The following is a 25,374-nucleotide window of genomic DNA, read 5'->3' on the forward strand; positions in this document are numbered from 1 at the left end:
TCATCTTTTTAAATGACTTTTGGTTGAAAGTCAATTTTATTTGATATTAGAATGGCAACTCCAACTTGTTTCTCCAGGCCACTTGCTTGGAAAGTTGTTTTCCAGCTATTTACTCTTAGGTATTGTCTGTCTTTGTCTCTGAGGTGTGTTTCCTGCATGCATCAGAATGCTGGGTCCTCATTATGTATCCAGTCTGATAGTCTATGTCTTTTTATTAGGGAATTGAGTCCATTCATTTTGAGAAACATTAAGGAATAGTGATTGTTGCTTCCTATTATTTTTGTTGTTAGAGGTGGAATTATGTTTGCTTGTCTCTCTTGGTTTCATTGCAAGGAAATTATATTCTTGCTTTCTATACGTTGTAGTTTCTCTCCTTGTGTTGGAGTTTTCCATCTATTATCCTTTTTAGGGCTGGATTTGTAGAAAGATAGTGTGTAAATTTGGTTTTGTCATGGAATATCTTGGTTTCTCCATTTATGTAAATTGAGAGCTTTGCTGGATACAGTAACCTGGGCTGGCATTTGTGTTCTCTTAGGGTCTGTATGACATCTGTCCAGGATCTTCTGGCTTTCATAGTCTCTGGTGTAATTCTGATAGGTCTGCCTTTATATGTTACTTGACCTTTTTCCCTTACTGCTTTTAATATTCTTTGTTTTGTGCATTTGTTGTTTTGACTCTTACGTGACAGGAGGAGTTTCTTTTCTGGTCCAATCTATTTGGAGTTCTGTAGGCTTCTTGTGTTTATGGGCATCTCTTTCTTTAGGTTAGGGACATTTTATTCTATGATTTTGTTGAAGATATTTACTGGTCCTTTGAGCTGGGAGTCCTCACTCTCTTCTATACCTATTATCCTTAGGTTTGATCTCCTCATTGTGTCCTGGATTTCCTGTATGTTTTGTGCTAGGAGCTTTTTGTGTTTTACATTATCTTTCACAGTTGCGTCGATATTTTCTATGGTATCTTCTGCTCCTGAGATTCTCTCTTCTATCTCTTGTATTCTGTTGGTTATGCTTTTATCTACGGCTCCTTGTCTCTTCCTTAGGTTTTCTATATCCAGGATTGTCTCCCGTTGTGGTTTCTTTATTGTTTCTATTTCCACTTTCAATTCACTCACCTGTTTGTTTTTGTTTTCCTATAATTCTTTCAGGGATTTTTGTGTTTCCTCTTTAATGGTTTCTACTTGTTTATTTGTGCTTTCCTGCATTTCTTTAAGAGAATTCTTTATGTCCTTCTTAAAGTCCTCCATCATTATCAAAAAATGTGATTTTAAATCTAAATCTTGCTTTTCTAGTGTGTTTGGATATCCAGTATTTTCTTTGGTGGGAGAACTAGGCTCTGATGATGCCAAGCAGTCTTGGCTTCTGTTGTTTAGTTTCCTGCGCTTTTGTCTAGCCATTGGGTTGTCTCTGGTATTTGCTTGTCTTGCTGTTTCTGAGAGTGACTTGACCCTGCTGTAGAGTTCTTTGTCAGCACTCCTGTAGAACTATTTTCCTGTTTTCTTTCAGCCTTTTCTCAGATCAGGTGTTCTGATTTCAGTCTGGAGACTGTCTTTCAGCCCTAGGCATGGGCAGGAATCAATGGGTCCTGCCCCTGATTTCTCCTATGTCCTTGTACCCAGGGGCACTGTTGGCACTAGGTGATTCCTTCTTGGGTCTGGACTGTGGCCAGACAGTTGTCTCCTCTGACTTCTCAGTAGTGTCCACACTTTTGAGGGTTCAGCTCCCTCCCCCATGGGAGCTGTTTGGCAGGTTCAGCAGACCAGAATCGGCGGCTGTCTGTTCCTATATCCCTATGTCCAGAGGCACTGTGCAGTTTCCCCTTGGAGCAGGGATGTGGGCAGAGGTGTGCAGAGGTTTCAGTCTGTTCTGTGGTCTCAGGATGTCTGCACTCCTGGTTGTTCAGCTCTCTTCCCCACAGGATTTGGGTGCAGGGAACTGTGGGATGGTATCAGATCACTTCTGGGTAGAGCCAGGAACAGGAAGTGCCCTGACCCAGAGGACTTCTGCCTCTGTGTATCCACCAGGCAGGCCACTTGGTAGCAGAAAAGTGGGTCTTACCTCTGCTCTCAGCTGTGGTGGCACTTTTGGAGACTGTCTTCCAGCTCTAGGCATGGGCAGGAATCAATGGGTCCTGCTCCTGATTGCTCCTACGTCCTTGCACCCAGTGGACACAGTTGGCACTATGTGATTCCCTCTTGGGTCTGGACTGTGGTAGAGGGTATTCTCCTCTAACTTCTGAGGAGTATCCACATTTCTGAGGGTCCAGCTCTCTTCCCCGTGGGATTTGGGTGCAGCAAGCTGTTGGCCAGTTCAGTTCGGTTCTGGACACAGACCAGAACTGTGCGTACCCACAGCTGTCCGTTCCTATATCCCTGTGTCCAGAGGCACTGTGCAGTTTCCTCTTGGACTGGGGATGCTGGCAGAGGTGTGCAGAGGTCTGTTCTGCAGTCTCAGGATGTCTACACTTCTGGGTATTCAGCTCTCTTCCCCACGTTGGTGGGTAATATTGTGTCTAACCTTTGAGAACATCCCATCTGAGGGCTCCATTACTAAATCTGATGTAATTCTAACAGAAGGCTGAGGACAGTTAGAGGGACACCTGTTGCACTGTACATGTCTTCTAGCTCTTAATTGCTAAATCAAAAAGCACCCACATTGGAAATTCACAACTGCTTCTAACTCCAGCTCCAGGGGACCAGACACTTCTAGTCTCTGAGGGTGCCCCTACCCTCACACACACATACTAAAAATAATTAAAAAGAAAAAAAAAGTCATCAGCTTGCCTTAATATTGCATTTTATATGATATTTTTGTTTTTAAAGATAGATTAAAAGTGCGGGTTTTTCTTGGCCCTGCCAAGACTGAACCCCCAGTGAACGTGATTGTTGGGAGGAAGGTGGTAATGGGGGGATGATGGGGAGGGGAACACCCATAGAGAAGGGGAGGGGGGGCTAGGAGGATGTTGGCCCGGAAACCGGGAAGGGGAATAACAATTGAAATGTAAATAAGAAATGCTCAAGTTAATAAAGATTAAAAAAAGAAAAAAAAACAGCTCTATATTAATTTACTGTATACATTTATATTAAAAGTACCATTGGCAAAAAAAAAAAAAAAAGTGTGGGCTTTTTTTTTTTTTTTTTTTTTTTTTTTTTTTTTTTTTTTTTATGGCTTTTTAAGATTAGTAAAGTTCAGAGTTAGTAAGAACAAGTGAAAAGGGTATCATTGAAATCAACCCAAAATGTTAACTGCTAGAGTTGTTTTAGTTTTAATCTTTCATTATTCCTAATGATGTGACAAAAACAAGAAAAATGATTTACCAGCATATGCTTACTGTTGTCACCTATCCTGCATAGGCTAATAACACTGACACCAATGACAGAAATAGTAACTAATGTTTGTTTATTTAGTGTCTGTTAGGTGACAGGGCCTGCACAGTTTTACATATTTTACTCCTAATTTTGCAGTATTCCTAAATGGTATGTGCTATCTAGTCAGTTTTACAGATGAAATTTCTGTATGTAGCATTCTATTGGAGCTGGAATATGAGTTATTCAATATTGAATGCTATTTGTTGTGTTATTTACTGCTTATCCTGTCTTGAGGTGGCTCACCATTCTAGGAGTAATAAACTGATGTTTGTTACATGGAACTTTAGTCTAAAATTGGTACAACCAGTCAGGAAATCAATCTGGAGGTTACTCAGAAAATTAGAAATAGCTCTACCTGAAGACTCAGCTATATCACTCTTGGGCATATGAAGATTTCCCATCATGCCATAGGGGCACATGCTCCACTATGTTCATAGTGGCCTTATCTGTGATAGCCAGAAGCTGTAAACAAACCAGATGTCCCACAAATGAAGAATGAATACATAAAATGTGATTCATTTACACAATGGAATACTATTCAGATATTAACAAAGGCATCATGAATTTTATATGTGAATATTATATCTTTTTCATCCCTATCCTTTCCCCAATCAACCTCCTCCCATTTCTTCCATCAAATTTATGTTCTTCTCTTTTGTTCTTTCCTTCCTTCCTTCCTTCCTTCCTTCCTTCCTTCCTTCCTTCCTTCCTTCTTTCCTTCCTTCCTTTCTCACCCTAACCCTAATAAGAATCAGTGCTGGGATTTCTTTTTTTCTTTTCCCCATACCCTTAACTCTAATAGGAATCACTACTGAAATTTCTTTTCCCCAAATCCTAAGCCCCCCAACACTAAACCCCCAACTCTAACCCTCTAACTTTAACCCTAATCCCATAACCCTAACCTTAACCATAACACCCTCTAACTGTAACCCGTCTCAACCTCTAACCCTCATATCATAACCCTAACCACCTAACCCTAAACCCCTACCCTATAACCCTAACCACTAACCTCTCTAAGCCTAACCCCCCACCCAACTCTAACCCTAAAAAACTCTGTAGCATTCTGGCCTCATGTTGCAGTTCCACTCCTGAGTCTATTCTGAGGCCCTGATGGGTAGCTCTAACCCCCTAACTCCAATGGCTTGTTTACAATAAAATACTTTTCATTTGCACTGATCTGGTGTTTTGATAAGTTGACCCAAGTAGACCTCATAACACAAAGGCTTTCCACATTGAGTACATTCATAAGGTTTCTCTCCAATATGTGCTCTTTTCTACATTGGGGATAACTGTGAAAGGCAAAGGCTTTACAATATTGCTTTCATTCATAGGACTTCTCTCCAGTATGACTTCTTTCAGGTTTTTGTCTGAATTAGGGTTTTAATGCTGTGAAAAGATACCAAGGCAACTCTTATAAAAGGCATTTAATGGAGATGCCTTACAGATTCAAAGGTTCAGTCCATTATCACCATGGAGGTAAGCACGGCAGTGTTCAGTGCTGGAAGAGCCAAAAAGCCCACCCCCAGTGACACAATTCTTCAAACAAGGCCACATCTCCTAATAGTGCCACTCTCCCATGGGCCAAGCATATTCAAAGCATGACCTTTGAAGATCACTGTGACTTGCAAAGGCTTTACCACATTGGTTACATACATACAGTTTCTTTCCATATGCGTTCTTTTATGTATTTGGAGACATAAATACATATTGTGAAAAGGCGTTATCACATTCGTTACATTTCTAAGGTTTCTCTCTAGTATGCTTTATTTTATGTATTTGGAGATTACTTGGTTGTGAAAAGGCTTTATCATATTGATTTCATTCATAGGGTTCTCTCCAGTATGCATTCTTTTATGGTTTTGAAGATTACTATGACATGCAAAAGCTTTGCTACATTGATTACATTTATAGGATTTCTTTCCAGTATGTGTTATGTATTTGAAGATAATTATGATATGGAAAGGCTTCACCACATTGATCACATTCATAGTGTTTCTCCCCTGTATGTAGTCTCTTATGGTTTTGAAGACTACGGTGATATGCAAAGGCTTTATCACATCGATTACATTCATAGGGTTTCTCTCCAATATGCATTCTTTCATGGTTTTGAAGACTAATGTGACATGCAAAGGCTTTACCACACTGAATACATTTGTAGGGCTTCTCTCCAGTATGTGCTCTTACATGACTTTGAAGTCCACAATGATATGCAAAGGCTTTACCACACTGATTACATTCATAAGGTTTCTCCCCAGTGTGCATTCTTTTATGTCTTTGGAGATGACTGGAACATACAAAGGCTTTACCACATTGATTACATTCATAGGGTTTCTCTCCAGTATGTGTTCTTTTATGGATTTGGAGATGACTGTGTCGTGCAAAGGCTTTATCACATTGATTACATTTGTAAGGTTTCTCTCCAGTATGAGTTCTTTCATGCCTTCGAAGCTGACCATAGCATGCAAAGGCTTTACTACATTGCTTACATTCATAAGGCTTTTCTCCAGTATGAGTTCTTTTATGAATTTGGAGATAACTGTGATGGGAATAGGCTTTATCGCATTGATTACATTTATAGGGTTTCTCTCCAGTGTGTGTTCTTTTATGTATTTGAAGATAACAGTGATACACAAAAGTTTTACCACATTGATTACATTCATAGGGCTTCTCTCCAGTATGCTTTCTCTTATGAATTTGGAGATGACTGTACTGTGAATAGACTTTATCACATTGATTACATTTGTAGGGTTTATCTCTAGAATATGTTCTTTTATGTATTTGGAGACTACTGTGATATGCAAAGTCTTCACCATATTGAAAATCTTCAGAGGGTCTCTCTATAGTATGAATCCTTTCATGCCTTTGAGGACAACCATGATATGCAAAAGCTTTACCACATTGAATATGTCCAGAGGGTTTCTCTCCAGTAAGACTTCTTTCATGCCTGCAAAGATAATTGACACATGTCAAAGCTTTACCACATTCATGATACCATTGTATCTGTTTATCTATGGGAATTAATTTTATAATATGGTATAGTCGTAAAGAGAAATCAGATCTTAAGGACTTATCACTTTGTTTACATTGTGGTTTCCCTTCATTATGGCGTGTTTGAAGATGTGTTTATTATATGCCACACATTGATAGTGTTCTTTTTTCTATGAGGTTTTTCACATATTCCAAGAGAACTGGAAGAACTCATAGCTTTACCAGACTGAGTGCATTTATAAATTTTCCTATAGAGTGAAATATACTACATTTGCATACAGAATTAGCAATGCAAACCAGGACAGAGAAAATTTCTCTATTCCTAGAATTCATAGGGATTTTCTGCAATGTGAGTTTGTGGATATATTCCCAATGAAGTTGGAAAACTCACTATAAACTTGTATCATACTGAGAAAGTCTACTCAAATGGGGGAATATCTTCTAATTGTTCTGGGAGAGAGAGAGAGAGGTACATTGCTTTTTTCAATATCCCTGTGCTCACATGGCTTGTATCCATTGTGACACATGATATATCTATTAAAAGAAGAATAGCAAATGAAAGATTTTCACATTGCATAGTTTGACTTTTTCTTCATCAAAGACATGAGATATGGGGTTAAAGTTTCTCCTCAACAACATTCTTGACTCTCATAAACTTCCCCTCTCACTAACCTTAGCAATGTTACTATAGGTTTGTAAAGAACACCAGCTTTACTATGGAATATTTGCTTATTAGGTTTTAGACATATACACCTATTTAATGTATACATCCTTTGCAATATGGGAGTGGTATTAGTCTAAATAGATTGGCAGTTCTTCAGAGTAGCAGCAATGTGGCTATGATTCAAATGATAATGTCTGTTAAGGCATGGTTCCCTTGTGTTTCTTCTTAGAGGAATTCCTTGCAAACACAAATCAGATACCTGTCACTGAGGTTTATGGATCTTTGTGAATTTAATCATCATCAGTATATTTAAAGAAGTGCTTTTTTTTTACATTGTTTTCTTTAAAATGTCCAAGACACATTAAAAATTCTTCAGAGGCATATTCATACCAACTAGCACATGAAAATTACCTTGTATGTCTTCTAGAACTTTGGCAATGTTCTTCAATAGTATGGTGTTCCCAATCATAGCCTAAAACATAGTACCAGAAAGGGTGGGTGGGAGTGGGAGCATCTTCATTGAAGTAGGGAGAGGGAGGATGGGAGAGCAGGAAAAGGGGATAACATTTGAAATGTAAATACATTAAATAAATTAAAAACCAAAAGTGGTATTAAATCAAAAAGAAAATGTATGCTATATTATTGGAAATAATACTTCACATACTTCTTGTAACATTGATATATTATTGGTAATTAGGCAAAATTTAAGTTACTATCTTCAGTGAACCTGATCATTCCTTATTCTCAATTTAAGTTACAGAAGAGCATCAGTAACAAAAAAAATTTGTTCCCTTATTTTAAAAAGTGAAAGAAAAATTCACTGTCTTACCTATAGCATTGAGGTTCCTGTAGGTCTCTAGCATCACATCTTTGTAGAGATTCTTCTGTGAGGGATCCAGCAAAGCCCATTCTTCTTGAGTGAAGTTCACATGCACATCATCATAGATCACAGCATCCTAAAGTATCACACACATGTGTGTGACAGAAATCATGATACAGACAATCATGTAAATATGTACTTCATTGACACAGAATTATATTCATATAATTCTGGTGGTTCCTCTACTTACTTTTTTTCCCCCTTTCGAATATGTTCAGTTTATTCACAAAAACATACTGTGCTAGTATAAAGATTATGGTGGTTTCATTTGTAAACAGACATCTCATCAAGCAAGAACCATGGGCAGGAAATGTTCCAGGTTTCGCTGGGGAATCCTCTCTCATGAGAGTACTTAGGGAGCAAGTTGAGTTCTTCAGCTATGGTAAGCAAAGAGGAGGACACTTTTGGGAGCTCCAGAAGGTCCTTGAGAGTATCAGCCAACAGCATGTGTGAGCTCAGGAATAGTGCCAGAAACTCAATAATTGCCTTTACTTACTTCTTGACCCAGAGGTTCTAATATAATCACCAAATGATCATAGAAGTAAACTGAATAATGAGGTCTATGTTTGTCATTTCTTTGCTATTTGAATAGGATATAGCCTTGCAAGAGACATGCCAATTAACACAGAGGAGGAAGGAAGGAGAGGGAGAGAAAGAGAGACCACAACAAGCAAAGAGTACTGAGCATATATCAGAGAAATTGTATAAACAGTTACTAACTACAAAAAATGATGGGTAAACTGGATGTACTGTCTCATGCTTTCCTTTAATCCCAGCATTCAGGAGGCAGAGCCAGGTGTATCTCATTGAGTTACATGCCAGCCTGGCTTATCTAGGACAGACAGAGGTACATATTAAGACCCTGTCTCCCCTGCAAAAATCAAACAAACAAGAGAGAAAGAATTCAGAGGTTTTTACTTAGGTTCCCTCAAAGAATTATACATATATTCCAGTTCTATATTCATCTTCCAAAATCTTGAAGTGCCCCCAGTTTAAACTGTAACATTAAGATCTTACTAAAAGGGGATACATGTTTAAATAGTTACAAGTGGACAGATGAAAATATTAGTGGTTGATCTTAAATAACCAACATAGGGCAGGAGAGATGGCTCACCAGTGAAGACTTTTGCTGGACTTGCAAATAATTGTGCTCAATTGCTGGTACTTACAAGGGGCCTCAAAACTATTCATTACTCCAAGTTCAGGAAGTCTGAGGCCATCCTCTGACTACTATGAGGACCAGGCACACATGAGGTAAATATTCATGAATACAGGCAAAGTACTCATATTCATTTTAAAAAGAAAACCCAAAAATCCAGAACAGATAGGAAGAATGTTATGCAGTGGCAATTCAATGACTTAGAAAGCTCAGGCAGGGTGTTGGGGATTTAGCTCAGTGGTAGAGCGCTTGCCTAGCAAGCGCAAGACCCTGGGTTTGGTCCCCAGCTCCTAAAAAAAAAGAAAAAAAAAAAAGAAAAAAGAAAGCTCAGGCAGTATTAATATCATGAATCCATGCCATCCTGAGAAATAGACTATTCTCTCTGCCAGATTTCAAAAGTCACATTCATGAAGATCAATACAACAGCATATGCTTGACATGTAGCAAAATCTACATTTCAGGTCCATCAGCCAATAATATAAAAGCAAGCAAGCAAGGAAGCAAGCAAGCAAGCACATACACAAGAAAACAGCCAGGCATGTTGACTCACACTTAATCCCAGCATTCCGAAGTCAGTGACAGGTGGAATTTTAAGTTTGAGGCTTGCATGTTCTATATACCTACTTTCAGGATAGCCATGGATATACATAGAAACATTGTCTTCAAAACCAAAACCAAAACCAAAACCAAGACCAAAACCAAAACCAAAATTAAAAGTATAAAAACACCAGGCTCACAAAATAGCTTAGCACTGAATAGCAATTTCTTCTACTGCATCCTAAGTGATTTAGTGATATAGTCTATAATGGGGAAGGCATGAAAGCATGAGAAGGAAGCTCACTGATCAGTTTCAACCACAGTGCAGTAAAAACAAAAAACAGGAAAGAGGTTGAGTGTATGGACACTCAAATGCCTTGCCCAATAAGGAATCTAGAAAGGTTTCTCCTACAACTTCTATAAACTCACAAAAGAAAGCCACAAAGAGGAGACTATTGTTCAAAGATAACGTCCTATCTGGGAGCTTTTTATAATGTTAGGCAAGTTTATTAAAAATAATGCTAATATGATCCAGGGCACGCTGATTCCAGGAGGACCATTGCAATAGATTTTATTATAACCAATAATCAACTAAACAACAATGGTAAACTTAACCTATAGAATCAAATAACAGAGGAAAAGGACCAGGCTAATCCTGCAGGGACTGAGCTGGCCTTCATCTTCCCTAAACTTCTGTCCAGCTTGCAGCCCTCTGCAAAGCTGATCTCTTGAGGGTTAATCAGATATTTGCAATGAGCTCCTTCTGTACCTGCTGAGGCTCCAAAAAGTCAGAAGCCAGAAAGAACACATCAAAACAATCATCCACCATGATCAAACAGGCGTCATCCCAGGCATGCAGGGATGGTTTAATATACGGAAAACCATCAACATGATCCGTTATATAAACAACCTGAAAGAACAAAACCACATGATCATTTCATTAGAAGCTGAGACAGCATTTGACAAAATTCAACACCCTTTCATGATAAAAGTCCTGGAAAGAACAGGAATTCAAGGCCCATACCTAAACATAGTAAAAGCCATATACAGCAAACCAGTCGCTAACATTAAACTAAATGGAGAGAAACTTGAAGCAATCCCACTAAAATCAGGGACTAGACAAGACTGCCCACTCTCTCTGTACTTATTCAATATAGTTCTTGAAGTTCTAGCCAGAGCAATCAGACAACAAAAGGAGATCAAGGGGATACAGATTGGAAAAGAAGAAGTCAAAATATCACTATTTGCAGATGATATGATAGTATATTTAAGTGATCCCAAAAGTTCCACCAGAGAACTACTAAAGCTGACAAACAACTTCAGCAAAGTGGTTGGGTATAAAATTAACTCAAATAAATCAGTAGCCTTCCTCTACACAAAAGAGAAACAAGCCGAGAAAGAAATTAGGGAAATGAAACCATTCATAATAGTCCCAAATAATATAAAATACCTCGGTGTGACTTTAACCAAGCAAGTAAAAGATCTGTACAATAAGAACTTCAAGTCTCTGAAGAAAGAAATTGAAGAAGACCTCAGAAGATGGAAAGATCTCCCATGCTCATGGATTGGCAGGATTAATATAGTAAGAATGGCCATTTTACCAAAAGCGATCTACAGATTCAATGCAATCCCCATCAAAATACCAATCCAATTCTTCAAAGAGTTAGACAGAACAATTTGCAAATTCATCTGGAATAACAAAAAACCCAGGATAGCTAAAACTATCTTCAACAATAAAAGCACTTCAGGGGGAATCACTATCCCTGAACTCAAGCAGCATTACAGAGCAACAGTGATAAAAACTACATGGTATTGGTACAGAGACAGACAGATAGACTAGTGGAATAGAATTGAAGACCCAGAAATGAACCCACACACCTATGATCACTTGATTTTTGACAAAGGAGCCAAAACCATTCAATGGAAAAAAGATAGCTTTTTCAGCAAATGGTGCTGGTTCAACTGGAGGTCAACATGTAGAAGAATGCAGATCAATCCATGCTTATCACCCTGTACAAAGCTTAAGTCCAAATGGATCAAGGACCTCCACATCAAACCAGATACACTCAAACTAATAGAAGAAAAAGTGGGGAAGAATCTTGAACGCACGGACACTGGAGAAAATTTCCTGAACAAAACACCAATGGCTTATGCTCTAAGATCAAGAATCGACAAATGGGATCTCATAAAACTGCAAAGCTTCTGTAAGGCAAAGGACACTGTGGTTAGGACAAAACGACAACCAACAGATTGGGAAAAGATCTTTACCAATCCTACAACAGATAAAGGGCTTATATCCAAAATATACAAAGAACTCAAGAAGTTAGACTGCAGGGAGACAAATAACCCTATTAAAAATGGGGTTCAGAGCTAAACAAAGAATTCACAGCTGAGGAATGCCGAATGGCTGAGAAACACCTAAAGAAATGTTCAACATCTTTAGTCATAAGGGAAATGCAAATCAAAACAACCCTGAAGTTTCACCTCACACCAGTGAGAATAGCTAAGATCAAAAACTCAGATGACAGCAAATGCTGGCGAGGATGTGGAGAAAGAGGAACACTCCTCCATTGTTGGTGGGATTGCAGAGTGGTACAACCATTGTGAAAATCAGTCTAGACGTTCCTCAGAAAATTGGACATTGAAATACCTGAGGACCCAGCTATACCTCTCTTGGGCATATACCCAAATATGCTCCAACATATAACAAAGACACATGCTCTACTATGTTCATAGCAGCCTTATTTATAATAGCCATAAGCTGGAAAGAACCCAGATGCCCTTCAACAGAGAAATGGATACAGAAAATGTGGTACATCTACACAATGGAATATTACTCAGCTACCAAAAACAATGACTTTATGAAATTCATAGGTAAATGGAGGGAACTGGAAAACATCATCCTGAGTGAGGTAACTCAATCACAGAAAAACACACATGGTATGCACTCATTGATAAGTGGCTATTAGCTCAAATGCTCGAATTACCCTAGATGCCTAGAACAAATGAAACTCAAGAAGGATGATCAAAATGTGAATGCTTCACCCTTCTTTAAAGGGGAATAAGAATACCCTTGGCAGGGAATAGGGAGGCAAAGTTAGAACAGAGTCAGAAGGAACACCCATTCAGAGCCTGCCCCACATGTGGCCCATACATATACAGCCACCAGACTAGATAAGATGGATGAAGCAAAGAAGTGCAGGCTGACAGGAACCGGATGTAGATCTCTCCTGGGAGACAAGGCCAGGATATGGCAAATACATAGACGAATGACAGCAGCAAACCACTGAACTGAGAATGGGACCCCTGTTGAAGGAATCAGAGAAAGGGCTGAAAGAGCTTGAAGGGGCTTGAGACCCCATATGAACAACAATGTCAACCAATCAGGGTTTCCAGGGACTAAGGCACTACCCAAAGACTATACATGGACTGATCCTGGGCTCCAACCTCATAGGTAGCAATGAATAGCCTAGTAAGAGCATCAGTGGAAGGGGAAGCCCTTGGTCCTGCCAAGACTGAATCCCCAGTGAATGGGATTGTTGGGGGGAGGGCGGTAATGGGTGGAAGATGAGGAGGGAAGCCCATATAGAAGTGGAAGGGGGAGGGGTTAGGTGGATATTGGCCTGGAAACCAGGAAAGGGAATAACAATTGTAATGCAGATACAAAATAATCAATTTAATAAAGATGGAGAAAAAAATTGGGTATAGATCTAAACAGAAAATTCTCAACAGAGGAATCTCAAATAGCTGAGAAAGACTTCTTCACCTTCTCAGTCATTAGGAAAATGCAAATCAACTACTTTGAGAATCCATATTACAAATGTCAGAATGGCTAAGATCAATAATCCAAGTGACAGCTCATTCTGGCAAGGATATGGATAATGGGAACCATCCTACAGTGCTTGTGGGAGTGTAAACTAATACAGACACTTTGGAAATCACTATTTCCTCAGAAGAGTGGTTCTTCAGAAAACTGAGAATCCATCTAACTCAAGACCCAGGCACACCACTCTTTGTCATCTATCCAAAAGGTGCTCCCAAAGGACACTTGGTCAACTATGTTCATAGCATATTTATTCATACTAGGCAGAAACTGTAAACAAACTAGGTATCCTCAATTGAAGAATGGATAAACAAAATATGGCACATTTACTCAATAGAGTATCACTCAACTGTCTTTTTTAAATGAAATCATGAATTTACAGGCAGGTGAATGCAACTAGAAAAAAGACACAACCAAGACCCAGAATGACAGATATTCATTCATTTATCAGTGGATATTATCTATTAGGTAAATAATAATCAAGCTACATTCCACAAACACAGAAAAGGTAAAGAGGAGGGCTATAGGGGAGAAGCATGGATCTCCTTCTGTAGAGGAAATAGAATATTTACTGTGAGCAGACTGGGGTTTGATAAGAACAGGAGTGGGAAGGATCAGTTGGAGGTGGGGAGTGGGATGAAGAGAGTACAATGCAGGGAGAAACTGTGGGACCTAAAACCATGCCAGGAAGCTTGGTGGTAGAGCGGGTTGAGACCTGGAGACTCTGTGGACACATACCTGAGACTTAGGTGGCTCCCTGGTCCCCAGCAGACTCCTGGCCTGGAGCACACGCCATGTTCCCCACTTAGGTGACCTGTGATCATTTAAGCCCATAACAGAGTTCTCCATGCTAATGAGGTACCTAGAGGCCCAGAGGGCTTAGCTAATAAGCTTCCTTCCCAGACATTCCTCCTTGCAGAAGGTGATTTAATCTTGAGTCTACCTTCAGAGATGGGGTGTGCATGCATCCATTTTCTGCCACAAACAGCTAATAAATGATATGGTTAAACATGGACTGCTGTTTTCATCAAGAACCACCATGAGGAACATGAGGAAGACCTTTGTCTACAGACTCACAGCATGACTCTCTTGTAGAGAGAGTCTGCATTCCCATACACCTGACAAGCTAAGGACAATCCCCATTGAGCTAAGCCTAAGTTCCCCTTTCCCTGGCCCTGACTCAGTTCTTGGCTCTTCTGTGACTCCCAGCAAGGCCTGGATGTCCAAGTCAGAGAACCTCACAGCCCCAGTCTCACTGCAGGCTCATGGACCGCCAACCAGCTCCTGCTTTCTCTCTCATCTCATACTGTGTTTCCCCACCCTGGAGCGGAGCAGTGCAGGGGGCTTCCCTATAAACCAGCACCTGCCAGGTAACAGTGTGGAGAAATGCAGGCAAAAATGTTTCCTGTGGTCTGCCTCCCCGCTATGCCTAGCTGTGGGGTGGATGCAGAGCCTCAAGAAACAGTCAGAATTAGGGGATATTTGGGGGTTAGTGTAGAAAACCAGTGTAATGGCAACTTCCTGGAATCGTTAGGGATGGTGACCCTAATGAGGACTCCTAGGAATGGAAGATATGGAGTTTAAACTGACCATCTTTGTCGCCAGGTAGGGCTTCAATGTTGGGGATGGGTTACATTCAGTTGAGCTGTTGCCCAAGGAGGTCCCTTGAAGATCCTTAAACAACCAACCTTTGCTGATGCTGGGATAAAACTTGGTTCTCTTAAAACTGACAAGGGGGCCCTGTCGCTGAGGACAAATTTTACACAGCTCCACTCAGTGTAGAGGTCAAGCTTCACCCCTATGCTCTAGTCTCTTATAGGAGAGAAGGCACTCTACAGGCTACAGAGAGACCTGGACACCAACCCCTACCCATAATTGTCCCCCCCCCCACAACTGGTCCTTCCTGCAAGATGTGCTGGAGCATGATGGTAACATACTTAATTGAGTAGACAACCATTGTTTGGTTTAACTTGATAGTCAGGACATGAAAGGGAACCCATGCCCAACACTGCCTGGATTCCCAGGAACCTTACAGAGACTTAAGAGTCAAGCATGGAGCCAGCATGGATCTGTGCCAGGTCCTCTGCTGATACGTTATGGCTGTTAGCCTAACAGTGAGGTGTAGCTCTGATTCTTTTCCTTAATCCTGAGACTCTTTTCCTCCCATCAGGTTGCGTTGTCCAGCCTCAATATGCAGGCTTTCACCTTGTCTTTTTCTATCTTGTTTTGTCCTGTTCGGCTGTCCTCTTTTGGAAGTCTGATTTCTGAAGAGGAAACAGGGCGGGGGGGGGGTGATCTAGGGAGAGGAGGATAGGAGGGTGAAAGGTTGCTAGGAGGAGTGGATGGAGGATAGCAGTAGTCAAGATATATTGTATGGGAGAAGAATCTATCTTCAATTAAAACAATTCAATATTGCTTAAATCAAAATGCAAAGAAGACGGCAAGCAATAATGAACAAAGAAAAGGAAAATAGTTAAGAACCGCATGATTGTGACAGGTACTTCTCATTCTGCTTGTGTAGACAGGGACTATCATACAGGAGTGTAAAAGTATGTTTTATTTGCCCGATGTAACTGTAATCTCGGAGGCTTACTTCCTCCATCTGCTAACCTAGGCCTAGTCCTCGAACCTTCCAGGCTCTATGCACTCTTATCTAGGTGTAGAATGTTTTCAGCCTCTGAGACTTATGCTGAATAAACTCCCCCCTTCTTTTTCTTTCTGAATTCTTGCTGGTCGATCCAGTTGTTATGGCTCTAAACTCCTCTCCATGCTAAATGAATCAAGCTGGCTTCTTTCACTTCTAACTGAATTGCTCTGAATGGCCTCAAACTATCTCTAGGATTCTATTCTAGTCTTCTGGCTCCTTCTCATTTTCTGGCTCATTCTATCTTCACCTGTGTCTAGGTTGTTCTCTTTAACCTGTCTCTGTAAAACTCTCCAGGTAAAACTGCCTCCTCCTCTCACCCTCTGCACTGCTTCCTCTTATGTTGCCTCTCTTTCCTTTCTCGTCTCTTGAGAGTTGTGCATATCCTACTCTGTCAAATCTTACTCTGATTCATTAGACATCGCTTATAAACACATGTGCTTCCTTCTAAAACTAACTTTACCTTCATTGCTTGGGTTTAAAGGTGTGTAATAAGGGCATGTCAGAATTTTTTTTTTTCTCCAGTAAATAACACAATGTGATCCTGCAACACGGGAGTTCTTAACAAGGTCATTCTTGGACTCAGAGTAGATCTGTGAAATCAGAAGTTTTGCTTGCAGCAATGTGAAATACATATCATGCAGGAAACAAAAGCAGGTTATTTTCTCGTGTTCGCTTTCACTAGTCTGGAATGTGGGACTGTAGAGCTTTCAGCTCATTTCATTCCAAAGGAATACTCTTGTTTCTTATCAACAAAAACTAACATTTGACTAACTATTCAAACAATAAAAATAAAGATGTGACGGCATACAGAATTGCTATATTGCTTATATAATACATTAAACAAAGTGGTGCATGAAAGTGTTAAAACACATTCTTCAAAGCAAAAATCAAAGCATTGCCACCTAAAATAGGTTATGTAATCCAGAGAAAACAAAGAGACGAGCCACTTATCTAACACTATTACTTTTTTGTTTAACTGTAATTTACAGTCATTATTTAAATTCAAACAAAATGGTCAGGCTGTTTCTTAACCTCATTTTTTACTTTTTCATGTAGTATGACTCATTGGCAGAAAGGTCTCATGCCAACTAAATAAAGCCACTTTCTGCATGTTTACACTCTACTATAACAGCACATTTGCTTCTCATCTCTATCAGAACTCTTGCTATAGAAAGCTTGATATTTCATTTCCCTTCTCCACATAATGCTCTAAAAAAAAGCAGAAGGATCCTTTGAAGGTGATTGCTTAAGGAAGATTCTGTGCTTTCCACCCTTAGTTTTCTACCCTCAGTGTAGACAAGATGGCTGCAGCTCTCACATCATCTGACAGTAAGAGTGCGCTAAGGATTAAAATGAGATGGGAGAAATGGGTTGACATTGCTTAAGCTGTAATTACATGCTGTTTGATGACCAATACAGCACAGACTGTGAACATCTTTACAATACCAAATTCTTTAACCATTCCTATTTTCTTAATTCCTTTAGCACAATGTCCTCCTGAGGCACCCAGATTGTCCTCAATATGTTACTCTTATATTTAGGCCACCATGAATACAACTTCAATGAACATGAGAATTATGATACAGCTCAATGATAATTTCAAGTGCATGAAAAATATACTGAGAAAATTGCTGCGATCCTAGGCAACTCTGTCATTTTAAAGAGAACTCTGTACAATGGGATTGCTTGGGTTTAGGTATTATGTCCAAATGCATCAGAATACATAAATATTTGCAATTTTACATCAACTATAACACATCTTTTTAACTGATTTTAGTTGATATCTGTAGAAAATCCCAACTTACTGCTATCAGAGTTTATTTTACATGCCAATACACAGTCCTTAATTAAGAAAACAAGGAATGAGAATTAAATAAACAGACTTAACAGCTCCCACTAAAATAACTCACGGTGACCCCTAAACTGTTATTTTCTCATACTCCAGCTACTATTGGTCTCTCCTCCAGAGGCCCCATGTTCTAAAGTTCTCTCTGTATGAAGGTGGTGAGAAAGGTGGGCTCTGTCTGTGTAGCTCTAGCCTCCTGTGATCTCACCTAAACCCAGCTTCACTGAACCCACACACAAAACAATTATTGAGGAATAATTTAATGTCTGCTTCCTGTCATATGGATTATGGCACATGATGTAGAATCTGCCCTATGCACCTTCATAACACCATGCACACTTAAGAAACCTCTGCATCTTTGAAATTTCTTTTGTACCCTGGAATTGAATTTCCCTGAATCATTCTTTCATTGTGGCTGGTGGTAGTAGAAAGGTAATAGGATTTTAATCAGATATTGCTGAAGGATAATCCCTATCACCTCCTGTCTACCAGTTTCAAAACAATTTATAAAATTTATCACACAAAATTGAATGTGCAATGCAATGTTCAGAACTTAATAGAAGCTAGACCTTTGGATTTTGAAATGTCTCCCACTGCATACCAGAAGTAATGCTTGTTTGTGCACACTGGGCAGTGGTATTATAAGCAATAAAGCTTCCTATGGCCAGAGCTACAGAGCCTCTTCCTCCCCAGGGAATCCACACTCAGGCCGGCTCAGAGGCCAAGGTCCTCTGACCAGGTCACCACATGTACCAATAAAACCACAATCTGGTTCAAGGTCTATCCAAGTCCAATCAGATTGGCCCTAGATAGCTTAGCCAACCTGCTCTTCCTGGTGGCTGCCACACTCACCATAGCTTAGCTTGTGGTCTCCCTCACAGCTCTCTGATGGACTGCATCAGAGGAGAATATGGAAAGAACATCCAAGCTACCTCCCACTCATGCTCCTCCTGATTGCCAGCCTGTCCACAGGACAGTAGCAGCTCCACTACTGGAATCAGACAGAACAGGCCTTCCAGCTCTGCCCTTCTGCCCTACCCTAGGGGCAGACAGAATCTTACACTCTCCCACCTGTTCATCTTCCAAGGCACAGGGTGCTTTGTGTGCACATTCTATTACACACACTAGTCCAGTGCAGCTATCCCTTTGCTTCACAGCTGGGAAGTCCCACAACCAAACTTCAGTCAAATCCAAACAGAAACAACAACTGAGGTAAAAGGTTGCTACAAATTTAAAATTCACAAACTGTAAATGGAAGGTGAATGAAAAAAGAAATAAAAAGGAAAGGACATGGCTGATCCTATGTATGATGCATTAGAAAATTTATTATAGATAAAGGAGAGTATAGCCAGGGGCCGAGACATCTGGGAGAGTCCACAGTGCATATGATTCTGAGCCATGTCAGAAGAGAGTGAAAGGGAGGAGGAAAGCCAGACTAAGAAGACAGGAGGGCAAATGATAGGTGGAAAAGACCAGGTAACCAAAATGGTTGAATTACAGTAGGGCAGCTGGGAGAAGGGCAGCTTAATCCTTAATGAGAGCACACATATGCCAACCAAACCCTGTGACAAATAGGAACTGAGGGATGCTTGGGATTTAAGTATAATCTTGAAGAATGTTTGAATAAGTTCAAACAGGTTTTATGGTCTAATATTCTCCAGGGATTAGACATATGTACTAGAGCACCCCAAGTATTACTCACACTTTTCCTCTCAGGCTGTGCACTTTCAGAGAGGAAAAATAGCATTCTTGTTAGGTATAGCCATGCCAGTTTGTCAGTAGTTTTTGCTTTTGTTGAACTAGTATAACTATAGTAATTTGGTTTCTCGAAATAAGTTCAGATCCTTATTTAGATTCTTGATTGCCCTGGTCTGGGAACCCACAAAAATGGCCATTTTAGATTTTTACTGATTGTCTAAAGCTGATTACTTGACTACCCACCACTTATGCCAACTACTTTCAAAGCAGGAAAGCTCACCTTCCTTCCTCTTCCTTTTGTGCTGTGATGTCAAAGGCCATCGGTGTACTCAATTTTTACACAGGTCCCTCTTTATTTCTAGTGGGAGGACACTCGTTATGTGGTCTCACTTCCTTCTCAGGCCTCAGTGCAGAAGCAATTACAGGACTGTCTTCCAGGCACTGAACAGCAGGGGGCAGGATTAGATGCTCAAAGCAAGTCTTAACTATATAGCACGAGGAAAGTCTGACCTACAAAAGATATTGTTCTAAGCAGAAACAAATTATCAAAGTGCTTGAGAAAAAGGAATAAATTCTTTATGACCCATAGTTACTGGAGAATAGAAACAAATAAAAGATTAGAGCAGTGATGCATTAAGAACTTAAAAAGTAATACCAATTATTGACTTCTTAAAAAGATAAATACAAATGAAAAAAAAAAAAGCATAGATCTACAGGTTATGTTACAAGACAACAGGCCATTCCCTGGTAGATGAAATGGCATTAATAAGATATGTCTGACCTTGCCCCCATGTGCAATGTTAGCTGCTGAGACCTGTATTCCGACACACATAGCCACAGCCAAAGGTCTGTGTCTCAGGCCCTCTGAGCTGACTTAACTCTGTCAACAAAGATTGTACACATCTTTATAAAAGACAGTCCCTTAATTAGAACTTCAATATTCTTTGTCTGAACACAAGCTCCCCAAATTGTACATCCACCAATCTGGTCTGTTTTCACTAATATCCATGAATTAATACATGCTGTGAAATTACAAAATCACCACCCTACCTGAATCAAGTATTTTTGTCATAATGGTGAATGTGCTTTTGTTATAATCCCAGGTGTGAGCTCTGCTTCTGATTGTCTGCAGCCACTGACCATGATTTGCTTCATGCTCTAGCAGACTCATGGTTTTACCAGCTACAGATTTCTGTAATAATGTGACATCTGGAATTCTGGGAACTTTTTGGAGGGTACCCTAAGGACCCAGAGAGGCAGTGTGATGGTTTGTATATGCTTGAGCCAGGGAGCGGCACTATAGGGAGGTGTGGCCTTGTTGGAGTAGGTGTCTCACTGTGGGCATGGGTTTTAATACCCTGGTCCTAACTGCCTGGAAGCCAGTCTTTAATTAGAGGCCTGCAGAGGAAGATGTAGACCTCTCCGCTCTGCCTGCACCATGTCTGCTTGAAGCTGCCATGCTCCCGCCTTGATGATACTGGACCGAACCTCTGAACATGGAAGCCAGTCCAATTAAATGTTCTTAAAAGAGCTGCCTTGGTCATGGTGTCTGTTCACAGCAGTAAAATCCTAAAACAGGCAGGGCGGTTGTTGGTCTTTTAGAGAGGTTGGTTGTGCTTTGTTCGTAGCTTAAAAAGAAGGAAAGAAATCAGATTTAAGGATGCCTTTCTCTTCTATCCTGTTTCTCTCCTATCTGGTGCTAGGGGGTGGGGAGGGTAGTGGGTAAAGCATAGGAAAAAGAAGAAACTACAAAGTAGGAAAAACCAGCTATGCTGGCTAATGCTAAAAGAGGAGTCAGCCTAGGATAGATTTTGCATTCTACATATGCTTTCTCCCTCAAGTCTCTTGTACGTTCAGGTCCCAGGTTATACTTTGAACAATGTAAACATGGATTGGAGGTGGCAAGTCTAACCACTTACAAAGATGGGAAATTTACACAGCAAACATATCCGCAGGATCATTTCTTAAGTACACAGGTTCCCTAAAACTGCAGGTCATTCTTCAGTGAAAGGGTCTTAAGTGGAAGGTCACAGATGGTGAAACACATAGAAAAGGAGAAGATGGAAAGTATAAAAGCTGGGGAGGGGAGCTCTTGCACAAGGTAAGTCTTATGCTAAGTAAGCTTCTTAAGAAGAATAACATCTTGTATAGTACTAACATGGGGGAAATGGAAGGAAATGGGAGACATCTATGAAGTCAGCAGAAACATCGTACAATGGGACACACTCAGGAGGAGTCTAACCAAACAGTGCTGCACAAGGGGAACTCAGGGTATCTCAAGAACATTCCTGACGAAGCATATAGTGGACCTAGGACTGATAACCACAACCCCATGCACTGGAAAGTGTTGTGTTCCCAGAATTGATGCATCCCCTCACTTAGACTCTGAGTTATTGAGATACAGAGTTCCTTCCCTAAAACCAGGAATATGCTTGCAAGAGCTGGTAATGGTCTGGGGTCTTTGGGTCATTATCTCATAAATAGTGGCCTGGAGGCAATAAAACTTGCCTTATCAGGCCAGCACTAAACACAATATATATATATTTTTTTAACCTTTTCAAATGGTTGTCACTAGGGGTCATCTTGCCCTTGTGGCAGAAGTATTCTTTTCTCAAGAAGATAACTGAACCATTAGGGCATACCAGGCCCAGATGTTTATTATGATCCTGTAATCATCATCAAGCAGCTTGTTAAAGGTATTCTCTTTGATATGGGGATAGGCTTGGTGGCTGGTTGTAAAGCAGGGTTGTTTCCTTTGTTATGGCTTAGAGCCATATTTCTGGATAATCCTGGTGAATAAATATGTGTATCCTAACATTCTAATCTCTAACAGGCCAGGTTAGCATACTACATTTCTGTGGGGTGTTTTACAGGCAGTCCTCTCTCAGCTAAATTCTGCTTGGTGTGAATTATTATCTCCTAAGCTTACTAAACCCTTTACATCATCAATTCTACTCTTCTACATCACAGCTTAATAGTGGATTGCTACCCAACACATGAGATGCCTTTTACAACCTCCACAAAATTAACTACAAATGGATCGTTGTTAAATATTAAGGACAGAACTTATAGAAGCTAGGGCTATCTGAGTTTAGCATCCTGCCAAGGATGTTTCTACACACAAGCCACTGTTCCAAATGCTCTGCGCAGATGCAGCCCCAATAGTGAAGTTGTTCAGAGGCTACCGCTGGGGCCAGCGAGTGGCTAGGACCACAAGGGACCTCACAGGTGGCCGCATCTGGCGTCCGGTTCCCACTCAGCCCCGGGAAAGACCCACCACACCAGCTCCCGCTGCTCAGCCCTCTGTTCCTCCCCGTTATTGTCAGTGGCCCTGTGCTCACCATTTCGCAACCTCGGAGCTTGCCTGAGCGCACCTCACAGTACCGAACAGTATGGCTCAAGGAACTACCATTCAAGCCGGCTCAGGTACTAAGGGGAACTCATGGCACCCGGAAGAACCCGCCTCCCCGTCTGACGCAGTCTGCCTCAAGGCTCTGATTGGCCAGTGAGTCTTGAGTGACACGAGCTCCTCCCTTAGGTTTAGCTTGTGCTCAGGGATACATAGGACACAGTGGTTCCTGTCCAGAACCAGACCTTTGCCAGATCTTCAGGGATTTGCATTTCAGAAACATTTGTACGTGTTCTCCGATAGCTTACCACCTGTCTCAGAGAACAGTGCTTAGGGGGTGTACCTGAGGACAAGCTGGCTCCTACAGTATTCTCTGTATCCATTCAGCTGTGGTGGTTCAGCCCCTTCTTTCCTGTTCTCAGCAACTGCATGTAGCTGTCAGTGCAGCATCCTTCAGGCTCCCACTCTGTGGTCTCCAATTTGACAGTAAAGCTCCACAATCCTCATTGTGTCATCCCTGTAGCTTGCCTGCCTGGTAGGAATAAAAACAATATTCGATATTCGAGACATTTATATCTTTCCCTGAGGCAAACTTCTAGTGAAACAAGGAACTCCATGAAATTCAAATTTCCCCTGGAAAGTCTTTCTGGGAAAAGATTGATTTCTCCAGATGAGAATGTCTCTACTGAATAAACATTGTCTTATTATCTGAATATCTTGCAGGAGAGAAAGGATTTGAGAACGGAGAGTAGATTTATGAATAGGAAAATATTAATAATATGGCTTGGTTAGATCGTTTCATTGTTCATCTCTTGCCTTACTTCTATCTAAACCTGTTAGGACCCCAAGGATGAATTAGTTACATTATATCTTCATCACTGGTCAAAATTAACCACACCATGTAAATATGTTAATGTTTTCAATTTTCATTAATAGTTTGCTTTTTTTCTTTTCCATTGTTCCTCACCCTGCTTTTTATTATTTTAAAGAATGGTCCCACCATGAATCTCTGGCTGGCCTGGAACTCAGAATATCAACTACACTCTCCTAGGGCATTGGAGAGGTCTGCCCGCCTTACCTCCGAGTGCCTGCATTATAGGTGGGCATGTCACAGCTAGATAGTTCAGTTCTTCCAATTATCTTATTGAGGATGAGTGGCTGAACCTGGCTTGATAGAGTAACCAGGCCACAGGCTCTAGTCCCAGTAACAGAAGAAGGCTCCCATCAACTGCAGCGTTCTTCCTTGAAGTCTACTGTCTTCTTTATTTTGTCTACTTGTTTTACTTTATCATTGAGTCTGTTATAACTCACCAAAGGACTAGGGTAGAGTTTTGTCCTTATTGTACAGAGAGTGAAACCACCCTCATAGAGAAATGTGGTTTTGCAATATAGCTGAGTGCAGTTGTTCATCTTACTCATCCTGTCATTCTAATAAGTCATCAAATGACGTTGAAACAACCTAAGAGAGGCATGGTGGTGACCCAGGCCAGTAATCATGGTGCTTTGAGAAGGAAGGAATTTCAGGATTTCAAAGTCATCCAAGGAGAGAATGGTCAGTGGTATGGTGGGTGGTCCACAGAACAAAGAGACACAATGTCCATAATCTTCCTTGCAGCTCCAGGACTTCAGGGTCATGACACCAGCAAGTGTTAGTTGAGGTGTTTGCTACCCTATATTTTCTGTCCAAGGCAGCCTAGGTTACTTTAGGGTCAGACTCTTATTGGTCATTGAGGAGTAGAACTCCCCTGCAAATAGGGGAATTAGCCTCCAGCTGAGATGAGCTCCCTAATTCCATACACAATGCAAAGTGTTCAGCCCTGACACCATATCCACCCAACCAACAGAGATGGACTCAGCAAGTTTCATTCATATGTTTGACATACTTATGCACACATACTTAAAAAAAGACATTGTAAGGCAGAATTGGGGAAGGGATGGAGGAGGGCAAGGAAAGGGGAAAGTGAGGTAGTATATTTTAGTTAACATGTATAAAATAAATTTTAAATGAATAGAAAAATGTGGCTAGAAAGATAGCATAGCAGTTAAGATCACTGTGTTGTTACAGAAGACACAGGTTTCATTTCAGAAACCACCTGGTAGCTCAGGTCCTGTAACCCCAGTCCCAAAGGATCTGATGCCCATTCTGGCCCCTGCATGTACTGCACCCAAACACATGCAGGAATATATACATATCCATAATATAAAAATAAAGTTTAAAAAATATAATTCTCTCAGGACTGCTGAGATGGCTCAGCAGTTAAGAGCACTGACTGCTCTACCAGAGATCCTGAGTTCAATTCCCAGCAACCACATGGTAGCTCACAAACATGTATAATGGAATTCTCTTGCAGTAAGATTATAATATGCTTTCTTTTATCCTGCACTAGATCTGGCACCATAGTACCCCATGATATCT

General features: G+C 40.6%; 1 protein-coding gene across 9 annotated transcripts; it reads right to left on the minus strand.

The window, feature by feature from the left end:
• Positions 1 to 5,160: 5,160 nt before the first annotated feature.
• On the minus strand, positions 5,161 to 23,024 carry LOC116912489 (zinc finger protein 431-like). 9 transcript variants are annotated; one of them, XM_032916568.1, is made up of 4 exons: positions 22,951 to 23,009; positions 7,849 to 7,975; positions 7,431 to 7,538; positions 5,161 to 6,311 (listed from the first exon to the last, which is right to left on the minus strand). In XM_032916568.1, the coding sequence occupies exons 2-4, from the start codon at positions 7,926 to 7,928 to the stop codon at positions 5,273 to 5,275; spliced, it is 1,227 nt and encodes a 408-aa protein (XP_032772459.1). In that variant the 5' UTR covers positions 7,929 to 7,975; positions 22,951 to 23,009; the 3' UTR covers positions 5,161 to 5,272. The 9 variants fall into 9 exon arrangements, with proteins under 9 accessions (XP_032772459.1, XP_032772461.1, XP_032772457.1 ...); XM_032916570.1 differs by having other exon boundaries at positions 7,849 to 7,991; positions 22,951 to 23,007; XM_032916566.1 differs by lacking the exon at positions 22,951 to 23,009 and adding an exon at positions 14,157 to 14,503 and having other exon boundaries at positions 7,431 to 7,491.
• Positions 23,025 to 25,374: the final 2,350 nt, after the last annotated feature.

This window comes from Rattus rattus, chromosome 11, assembly GCF_011064425.1.
Source record: "Rattus rattus isolate New Zealand chromosome 11, Rrattus_CSIRO_v1, whole genome shotgun sequence".
NCBI classification, from domain to species: Eukaryota; Metazoa; Chordata; class Mammalia; order Rodentia; family Muridae; genus Rattus; species Rattus rattus.

What these genes read in the sequence shown, in the direction of transcription:
- LOC116912489 (XM_032916566.1), bottom strand. Translation starts at nt 14,267, where the DNA reads ATGGAGAACTCTGTTATGGGCTTAAATGATCACAGGTCACCTAAGTGG. An exon ending in CAGGAACCTCAATGCTATAG is followed by an intron (nt 7,492 to 7,848) that starts GTAAGACAGTGA and finishes ACTATGTTTTAG; the next exon opens with GCTATGATTGGGAACACCAT. An exon ending in AGTTCTAGAAGACATACAAG is followed by an intron (nt 6,312 to 7,430) that starts GTAATTTTCATG and finishes TTATCTTTGCAG; the next exon opens with GCATGAAAGAAGTCTTACTG.